Below are 13,456 nucleotides of genomic sequence, written 5' to 3'. Positions count from 1 at the left end.
AATGGGGTGCAAAGGAGCTAAATAAATACAGTAGGGGAAGTGGTAGTTGTTTGGGCTAAATTATAGATGGGCTATGTACAGGTGCAGTAATCTGTGACCTGCTCTGACAGTTGGTGCTTAAAGCTAGTGAGGGAGATAAGTGTTTCCAGTTTCAGAGATTTTTGTAGTTCGTTCCAGTCATTGGCAGCAGAGAACTGGAAGGAGAGGCGGCCGAAGGAGGAATTGGCTTTGGGGGTGACCAGAGAGATATACCTGCTGGAGCGCATGCTACAGGTGGGTGCTGCTATGGTGACCAGTGAGCGGAGATAAGGGGGGACTTTACCTAGCAGGGTCTTGTAGATGACCTGAAGCCAGTGGGTTTGGCGACGAGTATGAAGCGAGGGCCAGCCAACGAGAGCGTACAGGTCGCAGTGGTGGGAAATATATGGGGCTTTGGTGACAAAACGGATGGCACTGTGATAGACTGCATCCAATTTATTGAGTAGGGTATTGGAGGCTATTTTGTAAATGACATCACCGAAGTCGAGGATCGGTAGGATGGTCAGTTTTACGAGGGTATGTTTGGCAGCATGAGTGAAAGATGCGTTGTTGCGAAATAGGAAGCCAATTCTAGATTTAACTTTGGATTGGAGATGTTTGATGTGAGTCTGGAAGGAGAGTTTACAGTTTACATTAACATATGAATAGTGTGTGGTTGATGTCCACATCCCAAATTCTACACCAATGCTGAGGGAAAAAAAACAATGATAAAAAAAGTCAAGCCTGCATACTGTAAAATTTAACGTAACACCTTGTTCCTGTCTTCTCTTACAGGAAGTCCACCTTCGACATGTAGTTCCTGGCTTCCCTTCACCGCCAGCTGCCTGACATCAACCCCTATGATGAGGAAGAGGATGAAGTCCCACTCAAATCCACAAGGTCAGATTACAGAGTTATTGTATGCTGGCCATCGCAAAGGAAGCCAGCTAAATGCTGTCATCTTAAAAAAGGAAACTTTGGCTTAAATACGTCAGGAGCTAGTCCATGAAAGATCTTGTCTAGCGGAACATTCTTAGAACTTGTTGTACATGGTCGCACGTGTTGTCCCTTTTAAAAACAACTTTCACATCAACAAATGATCCATTTATAAGTTGGTAGACATAACATACCAATGTTCTCATTCAGACTTATGAGTAACAAAGGAGCTGTACATCTACAGGTTTACATAATCGTTTTTATAGCTGTGACTAATTCACTATTGAAATGTTGTCCATTCCTGTATTTGTAACTCCCCTAAAGTGACCTTTGTGGTTGGACTAAACCATTCCGTCATTTCTGCAACTACCTCCCCCTAACATGCAACGTTAAAAATGTATACTACCCTCTTGTGTCTGAGTCTCTAGTAACTCTTTTCTCAGAGTTCAACGTGAAAGGTCAGAAGCACATCGTCATCGTCATCTTCTCTGCTTATCCCTTTTCTCCTAGACGTGCCACGAGCTTGGAGCTCCCCATGGCCATGCGCTTCAGACATCTGGAGAGGACATCTAAGGAGGCTGTAGGCGTGTACAGGTCAGCACACAACTAGTCCTCGTCCCCCCTCAGGCACTGAGGTCAAAGCCAATACTATGGACAGAGCCTGTGACTATGATCGTGATTCTGGGCTAAAGAGCACGGCAATGCGGCAATGCGGCACGCTTCATCAACCACTCGTGTGAGCCCAACTGCTACTCGCGCGTCATCAACGAGGAGGGCCAGAAGCACATCGTCATCTTCGCTCTGCGCAAGATCTACCGAGGCGAGGAGCTCACCTACGACTACAAGTTCCCCATCGAAGACCCAGCGAGCAAACTCAACTGCAACTGCGGGGCCCGGAAATGCAGACGCTTCCTCAACTAGGGCAGGAGGAGGACGTGGTACTGCCAGTCTCTGCAGGGGGAACAAGGCACTAGGGGAGGGGGTGAGAGCAGAGGCAACAGGGGAAGACAGAGGTTAAAAGCCTTAAATGAAGGTTTTACTGGGTTGGGAGGTAGGGGAGGAGAAAATACAGGAAAGGATGAGCCACTATGAAGAGACTGGGAGAGGAACCAGGGCCAGGATATGGGGAGCAAGAGGGAAGAGGAGCGCCACACAGGGACATGCATCCATAAGCTCACATTGACTTCTATCTAACCAATATGCACCTGCCAGAGGTTGGACAAGTTCACCACAGGAGAGGGTGGAATTAGCTACCATTATAGTGTGGGTTTTTTCTTGAGAACAGGATACTGAACCCTGCAGACATCTGTTGTGGTTATGCCGGTTCTATGTTGCATGAAGGTATTTTCCTTGACGCCATAAAGTCAAGCCCTTTCTGTTGAAATAAGGGTGGACCAGAAAAGCTAGACTTGGAGATATTCCTTATCTTTTTTTGTCGGGGGCGGGAGTACATTTTTAATTTTGACACCCATAATCATGTTGGCTCCATTCTATCTGGTTGATCCCTTAGCCATATCTCCATCTTTACTTGATCCTTTAATCATAGTTTTATTTATTTGAAATTATATTTCAACGTGCTCATCATGCGTCAGGTTGTACATATTTGCTTTCCGTTGACTGTTCAGAGAACCATGGTGCTAAATATGATGGGCAATAGGCTTGGAGGCTCCTACGTCAGAGACCCTGCCAATAATACCTATTTTTCTATCCATTCTCCACTCCCCTCTCAGACAGACCGGGGAAGGGACCTCCATTATGTTCAGTTAAACGGTTAGATAATGGTTAGTGTCACCCTTATAGAGTTTGCTGCAGCTAAATCACATCTTTAAGAACTTTCCCTTCACCATTTTTGTATGTAGCAAACACTACCCAATCCAAGAGTGACGAGTTTAGCTGGAAACCTCAGTGCATCTTTTTTTATTTTCAAATATATTTTATTACTATCATGGCAAATGCTGATTACCTTTTGCAATAATATTAGGCCTACGACTTTGCTGCGTTACAGTTGCGCGTCTTTAGTGAACTAACAAAATCCAGACTTCATATTTCTCAACGTTCAGTGGAGTTAACAAAGAACTGACTTCTCTCTCTGACATTCTCCGCAATCCACAAAGGGTGGAACACTGTCCAAGTTACACCACTAAGAGATGCGTTATAAACTCTATATATTCCCGACTGTGTGGACTGACAGCACCCGTGTGCACTGGAGATCTCAAGCATGGCATTAGGCCAGTACTGTACTGTGTTGCTCCGTAGGATAGCTTTAAGAGAGAATCATGTCTTGGTGTAAAACCTAGATGGGGAGAGAATGCACTCAGCACCTTAACGTTTGCTGTCGTACAACTTTAGTCTACGCTGTCAGTTCAGTCAGACATATTAGGAAATCAAATGTACACACTGTTGTTCACATCTTTACAATGAGAGATGGCTTGAGCTCTAGAATAGTTGTATTTATTCATGTTTCTGTTCAGATTTTGGACTGGTGAAACTAGCTTTGCTTAGTGTAAATGGTGGTGGTCTTGTGGGAAATCTTCTCCCCTCGTTTCCTCTTTTTGTTTACTTTGTTTCCTCTTTCTTTTATTTGAACCTTGATGTTTGAGGACAGTTGTGTATTACATTTCAGTCTTTACACAAGACATTGTTCTAAAGCAGGTCTTTTTGAATTGTTTTCGATTTTATTTCTTTGTTCTGGTTTAATTTTCATGGAGAAAGTACAGCAGGCCTTAGTATCGGCAGGCTTTATAACAGGAGAATAGCAAGCATTCGAGTCCATGCTGTTCTTCCCATCTGCATGCTACAGAGAACCCTTCAAGCTAGAGATAATAATCTAAAGGAAATGAGTACTGTCCTTTTGGAATTTAATACACAGTAAGGAAGAGCTTAAGTCCGCCTGCCTGCGCGACCAATCAGTGAGATGGAGCCTGTATTCCCATGTGTCAATCATCTAACACCCTTAGCAGAGTTTGCCATTAACAGGATGCATCTGGTTTTCAGGGATACGGCTATCCTTAACCTAGCTTCCTTTTCTGCTTTAAACCGGATGTGGGAACACCACTCAGAGCAGAAAGATTCTCCATACCCACTCCACTCCCCAACCTCTTGCCAGGATTCTACCTCAGTTGTTCTGACAGATGTTAAAGAATACTAATGCAAAAAAGAGGAGGATGATAATATAATTAGAGTAACTTGGTTTTAATGTCCTGCAGAGCTGGCCTGTGTGTTCGATGAAGCATACAAAGCACTAGTTGGAAACCTGAAGTTACCATGACGATCTCTCCCAGGACTGGTTCAGAAAGCTGTATGTTCTATATGGTAGGGTTATTAAGTATAACAAAGTGTAAAAGACATAAGAAAATGTGTGAACTTGTCTTTGTTACCTTGTACAAATAAACCCTGAGTTTGTAAATAATTGTATACATATTTCTAAACCCGTTTAATTTTTCTATGCACTTTTTATTAATAATAGTTGCTTAATAAAGATGTTAAGATGTTTGAACAAATCAGACTTGGTCAATTGAAAATTGAATTTAAAAAAACAAAAATGCTGATATGACATTTATATAACAACATGCAATGTTTAAATATAGCAAAATCATTGGTTGGTGATAATACATTTTGACATAAAATTATAATGATCAGGTAGCCATGATTGTGTGAGGGCCAGGTTGGGAACTTAACTCTTCTTCTGAGCACCTGAGATTTACTATGCAATCTGACACACGTCAAATCAGTTATCTTGATCTTCTGATTTTGTGTGAGGATAATGTTCTATACACTGATCTTTACAGGACACCTACTGATCGTAACAGTTTGTTGAGGGCTGATAGCTGTCACCCACTTCCCTTAAACAGTTTCCCCTGCAGCCAATTCTGTCGAACCCAAGAATTGGCAAAAAAAACTATCAGATTGATTGAAATATGGCTGATACGCAAAGAAAATTCAAGGAGAGGGGGTACAAACATTGTCATTAATACTGTCATTGAGAAAGTCTCTCGAAGCATTCTTGCGTCCTCACTACCCGCTATTCAAAGTGCTCTGAACAAATTAAGGGAATCGTTCACAAACATTGGCACATTCTAAGATCCGATGACGGTATCAGTAATGTGTTTTCAGACCCTCCCTTGGTCGTATTCTCGCGGTGCAGAAATCTCCGATCAATTGGTATACACTGATTTACCACCCAAAAATACCGCTGCACAACGTCTATTTGCGCCTCTGCCGGATGGAAACTACATGTGTAATGGCTGCGCTCAATGCAATGGCACTGACAAATGTAGGTCCTTTAAAAAAAACCAAACAGGGAAACGGATACCAATCAATGGTGTTATTTATCTTATAACTTGTCCTTATGGTAAAATGAAGCGCAAATTAAAAGTACGGATCTCGGAGCATCGTAGCACCATTAGGTGCAAAAACTCGACATACTCAGTTGCGGCCCACTTTTTGGAAGCGAATCACTCGATTTCGTCCCTACGTTATATCGGCATCGAACACGTCACCCTCCCTAGGAGAGGGGGGGACCTCGACAATTTATTGTTAAAACGAGAGGCTGCCTGATTTGAAGCCATTATTGTGATTTTGCTATTCATTATATATGTTTGTAGGCCTATGTAGCAAATTTGTATCTATGATTGCATGCTATCCACTCATGATTTTTGTATGTTCTATATATACTGCTCAAAAAATAAAGGGAACACTTAAACAACACAATGTAACTCCAAGTCAATCACACTTCTGTGAAATCAAACTGTCCACTTAGGAAGCAACACTGATTGACAATACATTTCACATGCTGTTGTGCAAATGGAATAGACAACAGGTGGAAATTATAGGCAATTAGCAAGACACCCCCAATAAAGGAGTGGTTCTACAGGTGGGGACCACAGACCACTTCTCAGTTCCTATGCTTCCTGGCTGATGTTTTGGTCACTTTTGAATGCTGACGGTGCTTTCACTCTAGTGGTAGCATGAGACGGAGTCTACAACCCACACAAGTGGCTCAGGTAGTGCAGCTCATCCAGGATGGCACATCAATGCAAGCTGTGGCAAGAAGGTTTGCTGTGTCTGTCAGCGTAGTGTCCAGAGCATGGAGGCGCTACCAGGAGACAGGCCAGTACATCAGGAGACGTGGAGGAGGCCGTAGTAGGGCAACAACCCAGCAGCAGGACCGCTACCTCCGCCTTTGTGCAAGGAGGAGCAGGAGGAGCACTGCCAGAGCCCTGCAAAATGACCTCCAGCAGGCCACAAATGTGCATGTGTCTGCTCAAACGGTCAGAAACAGACTCCATGAGGGTGGTATGAGGGCCCGACGTCCACAGGTGGGGGTTGTGCTTACAGCCCAACACCGTGCAGGACGTTTTGCATTTGCCAGAGAACACCAAGATTGGCAAATTCGCCACTGGCGCCCTGTGCTCTTCACAGATGAAAGCAGGTTCACACTGAGCACATGTGACAGACGTGACAGAGTCTGGAGACGCCGTGGAGAACGTTCTGCTGCCTGCAACATCCCCCAGCATGACCGGTTTGGCGGTGGGTCAGTCATGGTGTGGGGTGGCATTTCTTTGGGGGGCCGCACAGCCCTCCATGTGCTCGCCAGAGGTAGCCTGACTGCCATTAGGTACCGAGATGAGATCCTCAGACCCCTTGTGAGACCATATGCTGGTGCGGTTGGCCCTGGGTTCCTCCTAATGCAAGACAATGCTAGACCTCATGTGGCTGGAGTGTGTCAGCAGTTCCTGCAAGAGGAAGGCATTGATGCTATGGATTGGCCCGCCCGTTCCCCAGACCTGAATCCAATTGAGCATATCTGGGACATCATGTCTCGCTCCATCCACCAACGCCACGTTGCACCACAGACTGTCCAGGAGTTGGCGGATGCTTTAGTCCAGGTCTGGGAGGAGATCCCTCAGGAGACCATCCGCCACCTCATCAGGAGCATGCCCAGGCGTTGTAGGGAGGTCATACAGGCACGTGGAGGCCACACACACTACTGAGCCTCACTTTGACTTGTTTTAAGGACATTACATCAAAGTTGGATCAGCCTGTAGTGTGGTTTTCCACTTTAATTTTGAGTGTGACTCCAAATCCAGACCTCCATGGGTTGATAAATTGGATTTCCATTGATTATTTTTGTGTGATTTTGTTGTCAGCACATTCAACTATGTAAAGAAAAAAGTATTTAATAAGATTATTTCATTCATTCAGATCTAGGATGTGTTATTTTAGTGTTCCCTTTATTTTTTTGAGCAGTGTATATCTGAAAATTAACCAATGATATCAAGCCACACACGGTCATGATTACAGACACCTGTGTGTGGCCTTTGACACTATATAAACTAGTGACCTGCAGTGTTTGTCGTTATACCCTGATGAAGACACCTTGTTTGTCGAAACGTTGGATATTAGGTTATTACATTGTTGCATCTGAGCTCCTGGAGTGTGTGGCTCTCCTTTTTCAGGACACCGGGGTTAACATCCCTGCTTTAAGTAATAAGTGCCATGTTATCACAGTTAAATATCTTATTTGAACCCTAATGCAAAAGAGCAGTGTTTCCATTCACTGCCTTGGGACTTTGGGGTCCCCAAGGAAAGCATGCCTCCTACTGGCCCTCCTGTTATATCTCAGTGCCTTGGCAGGTGGTAGAGACTCGTGGTTGTATCTGGATGGAGCCATCTTCTCCGCACCCAACACAGAACACACCCAGACTAGACAACCTTAAGCAAGGTGAGCTTGGTGAGCACCACCACTGCGTCGTTCCGGTCCATCTCTCTCAGCAGCCTGGCCAATTGTCCTACAGTCCAGTCTGGGTGCTTGGTGGTGACCCCCTCCAGTACGGCCCTCAGGGGGCTCTTGCTGTCCCTCAGGGAGTAGGTGTAGGTAATCCAGGTGGCGGGGAATGAGCAGCGAGATGCTAGGTGGCTGGTGTTTTTCACCCCAGGGCTCTCCGGGTCCAGCAGGATCACAAGCTCCTCTAGAACATCCAGGTTGTCCAGAACCGTCTGCAGCGGCGCCGACTGGAGGTCAGGACCTGGCGAGACAAGGGGAAATATCACTAAGGGTGAGTGACGCGTCTGTAATGCTGACTTGTGTCAATCCAGAGCCAAATGTGTAAATCATTAATTAATGGGTCGTTCCACGAAATGAGTCCCTTTTGGGTAGTGTAGAAAAACCTGATTTCACCTCATTTTAACATTCTGTCATGAGCACACAGTCACCTTAATAAAAAACATGATTTCCCATCTCAAGAGGTTCAATAAAATAATGACTATATTAAGTGCCATATAAAGTAACAGGTTTGACGATTTCATCTTAAATCAGCCATAAATTCCCTTTTGACAGGGGAAATGGAAGTTTGTGTGTAACAGGGAGGGGCAATTGAATGCAAGCTTCACAATGTAAATTGTTGGGTAACAGGTTTTGTCTATATTAAAGGGCACTTCATTTAATATAGCAGGCATTTCAAATTAAATATTGGTGCACAATTTCTACTTAAAATATTAAAGAAACATAAAAGGGACCAATTTCATGGAACCACCGAAATGTCATGGGAGATTTATGCAGAAATTTGAGTGACGTGTTAAAACCTCAAGAGCCTTTTGGCAACTTATGGAAGAGTAGTGATGTAGAGGTACTAGTATTACCAATGAATAACAGACTGGTAGTAGCTCTATTAGTAATAGAACCATCAGTAATAGCACTTGATAACTCACTCAAAATGTCCTCTAGGCTCCTGGTCTCTGACTGTAGCAGAGCAACCTCTTCATTGACAGCTGCTGTTCTCCTACTGCTCCGTGACTGTTGGTTGGTATACAGGATATTGTCTGATGGGAGGCAGTTAAACGCATGGCTTATTCTCCTTATCTGTGTCAAACCACCCCCATTCAAAACCAGGACAGGTTTACACAGAGTAAGGTAAGTGGAAGAGTTAAAGCGGTTTTAAGCAAACATTAGAAACCAGTTGGTCTGTGTTACCCATTGACAGTTTTACATTTTTTAATTCCGCCTAATGCTCCTCATTCTGCTCACCTCTGAAACAAAAGGCTCTTGATCTTCTCTTCTTAATATAGATGAATAAGAGAAATGCAAGTACAGAGAGAACCAAGATGACAGTAAGCACTATCCCTGAAAGAACACAGAGGACCGTGGCAATGAGCAGTTAGACATGTTCAGCAGTATCCTAACAAAGCAGTTTAGTCATCTTTTTGAATGGTGAAGGACTGGTATTATCCAACTCAGTAACTTCTAATATTACTTCTAAAATGGCTCATATTTGGGGGTTGGGTTGTAACTTACATGCAGTCTGATGGTTGACATGTGAAGTTGCAGAATCCGCATGGAGTGTCTTATCAATGTGTTTGACTGTGGTGGGACTTGACGTTGACATTTGGACCCTTAACGTTGTTGACCGTTGCACCTGTTGAGTCTAAAATTGATGTGAAGTCAACATATTAACTATGTCATTCCTAATTTAATAAGTTTGTTTTGTTTTCTCTTTGCCCTATTGGGAAGTCCTTGACCGAAATTGAAAACATTTGTGAATAAATGGCCTCCCTGGGTCACTGTCCGTTGATGTAGTTTGAGTCTACAGAAGAATAGCTGCCATGATAAGTTTGAGAGTGGACTTCAAAGTCTACCACACAAAAGCTCTTAACTAAATAGAATCATCAGCTTCATCATCATAGATGAAACTCACCGTAGTACCCAGGTCTTCTTTCCAACAGCCTGTCTGGTCCCTAGATATAGGGTTTACAGTTAAACATGTTACTCAACCATCCAGAACCAGATGAAAAACAAATGGGCATCCTTTTTTTTCCTGTCAAGATTTGAAGCTATCCCAGACAGAATATGCGCTCACCTCGATCCGCAGCATTGCGTGTCGGTCGTTGCGTTGCATTCGGACAGCTTTTGATGATTTGGGGGGCAGCTCGAACAGGGTTGGCAGTTCACGAATCTCCCATTATTGAAGGTCTGGGCGGCACATAGCCGATACGGTCCTTCCGACTTCCCGCCATCATCATGCCTGCCACAGTTTGGACTAAACTCGTACCCTGGTCAAAAAAGGTATATTTGTTTGTAGACTACAAGTGTGCGCTGTGTACAGACAAACATCAAAACGTAGCAACATCAAATAAAGATGATCTTTGCAGCATTTCGAGCTCACCTGGTCGGATCGGATGCTGTGGATGTTGATGACATGGCACACATTTATTTCTCAACTCATCCCAAAATGTATCCAAGTCACCAGAGCAATTATCAGAATAGTGGTTCATTTTGTTAAGAGAAGACGTATAGAATAACCTGTGGCTCCCGAGTGTCGCAGCGGTCTAAGGCACTGCGTCTCAGTGCTGGAGGCGTCCGTACAGACACCCTAGTTCACAATCGGCGGTGATTGGAGTCCCATAAGGCGGCGCACAATTGGTTTGTTTGTTTCAGTATTTGTAGACTGTCTGGACGAAATGTCATACTATTTCTGGCCAGACAGGATCAGATAGGGCTACCTATATAGGAGGTGCTTCGCTCGATCGGCTGTTTTCTCCGGTGGTATAGTTTCAGCGCGGAGAGGCGAGAGGGCTCACTGTCGCCAAAATCTGTCTTGAATAAACCCAATTCAAATAATATACAGACATAAGCTTGTTGCCTGCCTTCCCGCCTTTGGAACAAAGACACCCAACGTTAGGGTGGAAACATGAGCATCTCGTCGTTATATACTGAACTCTGGTTTCAGCCTCTTGCAAATTGGAAATGAAAGTTGGTGGGTGCACAGTGCACTGACATGATGCTGGATTGCCCTAAAGTAAATTGATGTTACGTCAAAATGATATAATTACTCCTATTGTTATAAATATATTTGATAAGCTGGTCTATTGCGCAACACTTATCTGCTGATACAAAAGACACATTCTGTGTTGTACTGATACTAGCTATACACGCACACCTAGAAACAGATTGGCCGAATTAGACCTTACACAGCACTGATAAAATAGGAAATGACCTGATCACAGGGGTCAACGTCCAGTCTCGCAATAATATCTTGTGACTACAGAGATACACAGACAAGGACTCAGCACAAAGTACACACACACACACAAACCCATCCCAGAGGGCTGGGTCAGCGGAACAAAGAACACACTCATGGACCAATGGGGAGTCGATCCCGACCCGAGACCAGATCGTCACTCCACTCATCGACCAGTCAGGAGGACGAATCTACAAGACTCAACATACGTCATTACATTACAATCATGTTGTATAAAACAGATGCACAATATGTTTACGGGGCTTGCTTCCGCTAGTTCCCTAAGAACTGAAAGAACGAGCCCGTGCACGTTTTGCCAAATATATTTGTCTCTTAATAAAGCTGCCTTACGATAATTGAATCCACCCGGTCCAGCGTCTTGACTTGGTCTCCTTCTCAAGTAACTGTTCATCAACACTATCTAAATAAAATCATTTAAAATACTTCACCGGAGAGCATGACATAGCCACAGAGGATCATTAGCTTCTTTTTTGTTGCTGTGGATTGTTTCAAAACAGAAATGTGTTTAGGAAGCCCCGATTTGGGTAGTGCATGTGGCAGTAGGTCTAGCTGATTGAGTTACAGCTGTCAGTGAAAAGCGTCTAAAACGTGTGAACATAATGTGTAATGAGTATAATTTAAAATGTTGCATCAAGAAGAAGGGGAGGGGTATGTGGCGAAGATATGGTCCTGGTGGTCTCTCCAGGATGCACGCATATGTAGGAAAGTGCCCATTTGGCAATGTGTTATTTCTGATTGTCTTAACTCAACAGGTACACCACTAATACAGTGGATTTGGAAAGTATTCAGACCCCTTGACTTTTTCCACATTTGTTACGTTACAGCCTTATTCTAAAATCGATTGAATAGTTTCCCCCCCCTCAATAACCTACACACAATAGCCCATAATGAAAAAGCAAAAACAGATTTAGAAATTTTAGCAAATGTATTAAAAATGAAATAGAACATTTACATAAGTATTCAGACCCTGTACTCAGTACTTTGTTGTAGCACCTTTGGCAGCAATTACAGCCTTGAGTCTTCTTGGGCACACCTGTATTTGGAGAGTTTCTCCCATTCTTCTCTGCAGATCCTCTCAAGCTCTCAGGTTGGATGGCACAGCTATTTTCAGGTCTCTCCAGAGATGTTCAATTGGGTTCAAGTCTGGGCTCTGGCTGGGCCACTCAAGGACATTCAGAGACTAGTCCCGAAGCCACTCCTGCATTGTCTTGGCTGTGTGCTTAGGGTTGTTGTCCTGTTGGAAGGTGAACCTTCACCCCAGTCTGAGGTCCCGAGCGCTCTGGAGCAGGTTTTCATCAAGGATCTCTCTGTACTTTGCTCCGTTCATCTTTCCTTCAATCCTGACTAGTCTCCCACTGCCTGCCGCTGAAAAACATCCCCACAGCATGATGCAGCCACCACCATGCTTCACCGTAGGGATGGCACCAGGTTTCCTCCAGGCGTGACGCTTGGCATTCAGGCCAAAGAGTTCAATCATTGCTTCATCAGACAAGAGAATCTTGTTTCTCATGATCTGAGAGTCCTTTAGGTGCCTTTTGGCAAACTCCAAGCGGGCTGTCATGTGCCTTTTACTGAGGAATGGCTTCCATCTGGCCACTCTACCATAAAGGCCTGATTGGTGGAGTGTTGCAGAAACGGTTGTCCTTCTGGAAGGTTCTCCTATCTCCAAAGAGGAACTCTGGAGCTCTGTCAGGGTGACCATTGGGTTCTTGGTCACCTCCCTGACCAAGGCCCTTCTCCCCAGATTGCTCAATTTGGCCTTGCAGCCATGTCTAGGAAGAGTTTTTGTCGTTCCAAACTTCTTCCATTTAAGGATGGAGGCCACTGTCTTTCCCAGGTCTGTGCCTTGACACAATCCTGTCTCAGAGCTCTACCGACAATTCCTTCGACCTTATGGCTTGGTTTTTGCTCTGACATGCACTATCAACTGTGGGACCTTATATAGACAGGTGTGTGCCTTTCCAAATCATGGCCAATCAATTGAATTTACCACAGGTGGACTCCAATCAAGTTGTAGAAACATCTCAAGGATTATCAATGGAAACAGGATGCACTTGAGTTCAATTTCAAGTCTCATAGAAAATGGTCTGAATACTTACGTAAATAAGGTATTTGTTTTTTATTTGTAATACATTTGCAAAAAAATTCTAAACCGTTTTCACTTTGTCATTATGAGGTCTTGTGTGTAGATTGGTGATACTTTTTAATGTATTTAATCCATTTTAGAATAAGACTGTAATGTAACAAAATGTGGAAAAAGTCAAAGGGTCTGAACACTTTCCAAATGCACTGTAAACTGAGCATCTCAGTCATTTTTTCTTCACACAAGTCAATGAAGTCTGTTTAATTAACATCCATTGCGAATAATAGTTCTTCATTGTTTAAAAAATCTTTCCAACACCTCGATATTCAACAAGCCTCGGTGTGAAAGAGCAAAATAGCAAAATAGAATTATCTGATGATCC

General features: G+C 43.8%; 2 protein-coding genes across 2 annotated transcripts; one reads left to right on the top strand and one right to left on the bottom strand.

The window, feature by feature from the left end:
- The first annotated feature begins 881 nt into the window (after positions 1–881).
- On the top strand, positions 882–2,152 carry LOC115165724 (histone-lysine N-methyltransferase 2B-like). Its single transcript, XM_029719039.1, has 3 exons — positions 882–918; positions 1,398–1,548; positions 1,647–2,152. The coding sequence occupies exons 1-3, from the start codon at positions 882–884 to the stop codon at positions 1,873–1,875; spliced, it is 417 nt and encodes a 138-aa protein (XP_029574899.1). The 3' UTR covers positions 1,876–2,152.
- Positions 2,153–7,404: 5,252 nt separating this feature from the next.
- LOC115164473 (IGF-like family receptor 1) lies at positions 7,405–10,865 on the bottom strand. Its single transcript, XM_029717002.1, has 7 exons — positions 10,116–10,865; positions 9,810–10,002; positions 9,648–9,687; positions 9,248–9,377; positions 8,981–9,076; positions 8,665–8,775; positions 7,405–7,982 (listed from the first exon to the last, which is right to left on the bottom strand). The coding sequence occupies exons 1-7, from the start codon at positions 10,222–10,224 to the stop codon at positions 7,660–7,662; spliced, it is 1,002 nt and encodes a 333-aa protein (XP_029572862.1). The 5' UTR covers positions 10,225–10,865; the 3' UTR covers positions 7,405–7,659.
- Between the last annotated feature and the right edge of the window lie 2,591 nt (positions 10,866–13,456).

This window comes from Salmo trutta, chromosome 3, assembly GCF_901001165.1.
Source record: "Salmo trutta chromosome 3, fSalTru1.1, whole genome shotgun sequence".
Classification (NCBI taxonomy): Eukaryota; Metazoa; Chordata; class Actinopteri; order Salmoniformes; family Salmonidae; genus Salmo; species Salmo trutta.
The sequence above is the reverse complement of the archived record's forward strand: the minus strand, read 5'-3'. Positions and strand labels throughout refer to the sequence as shown.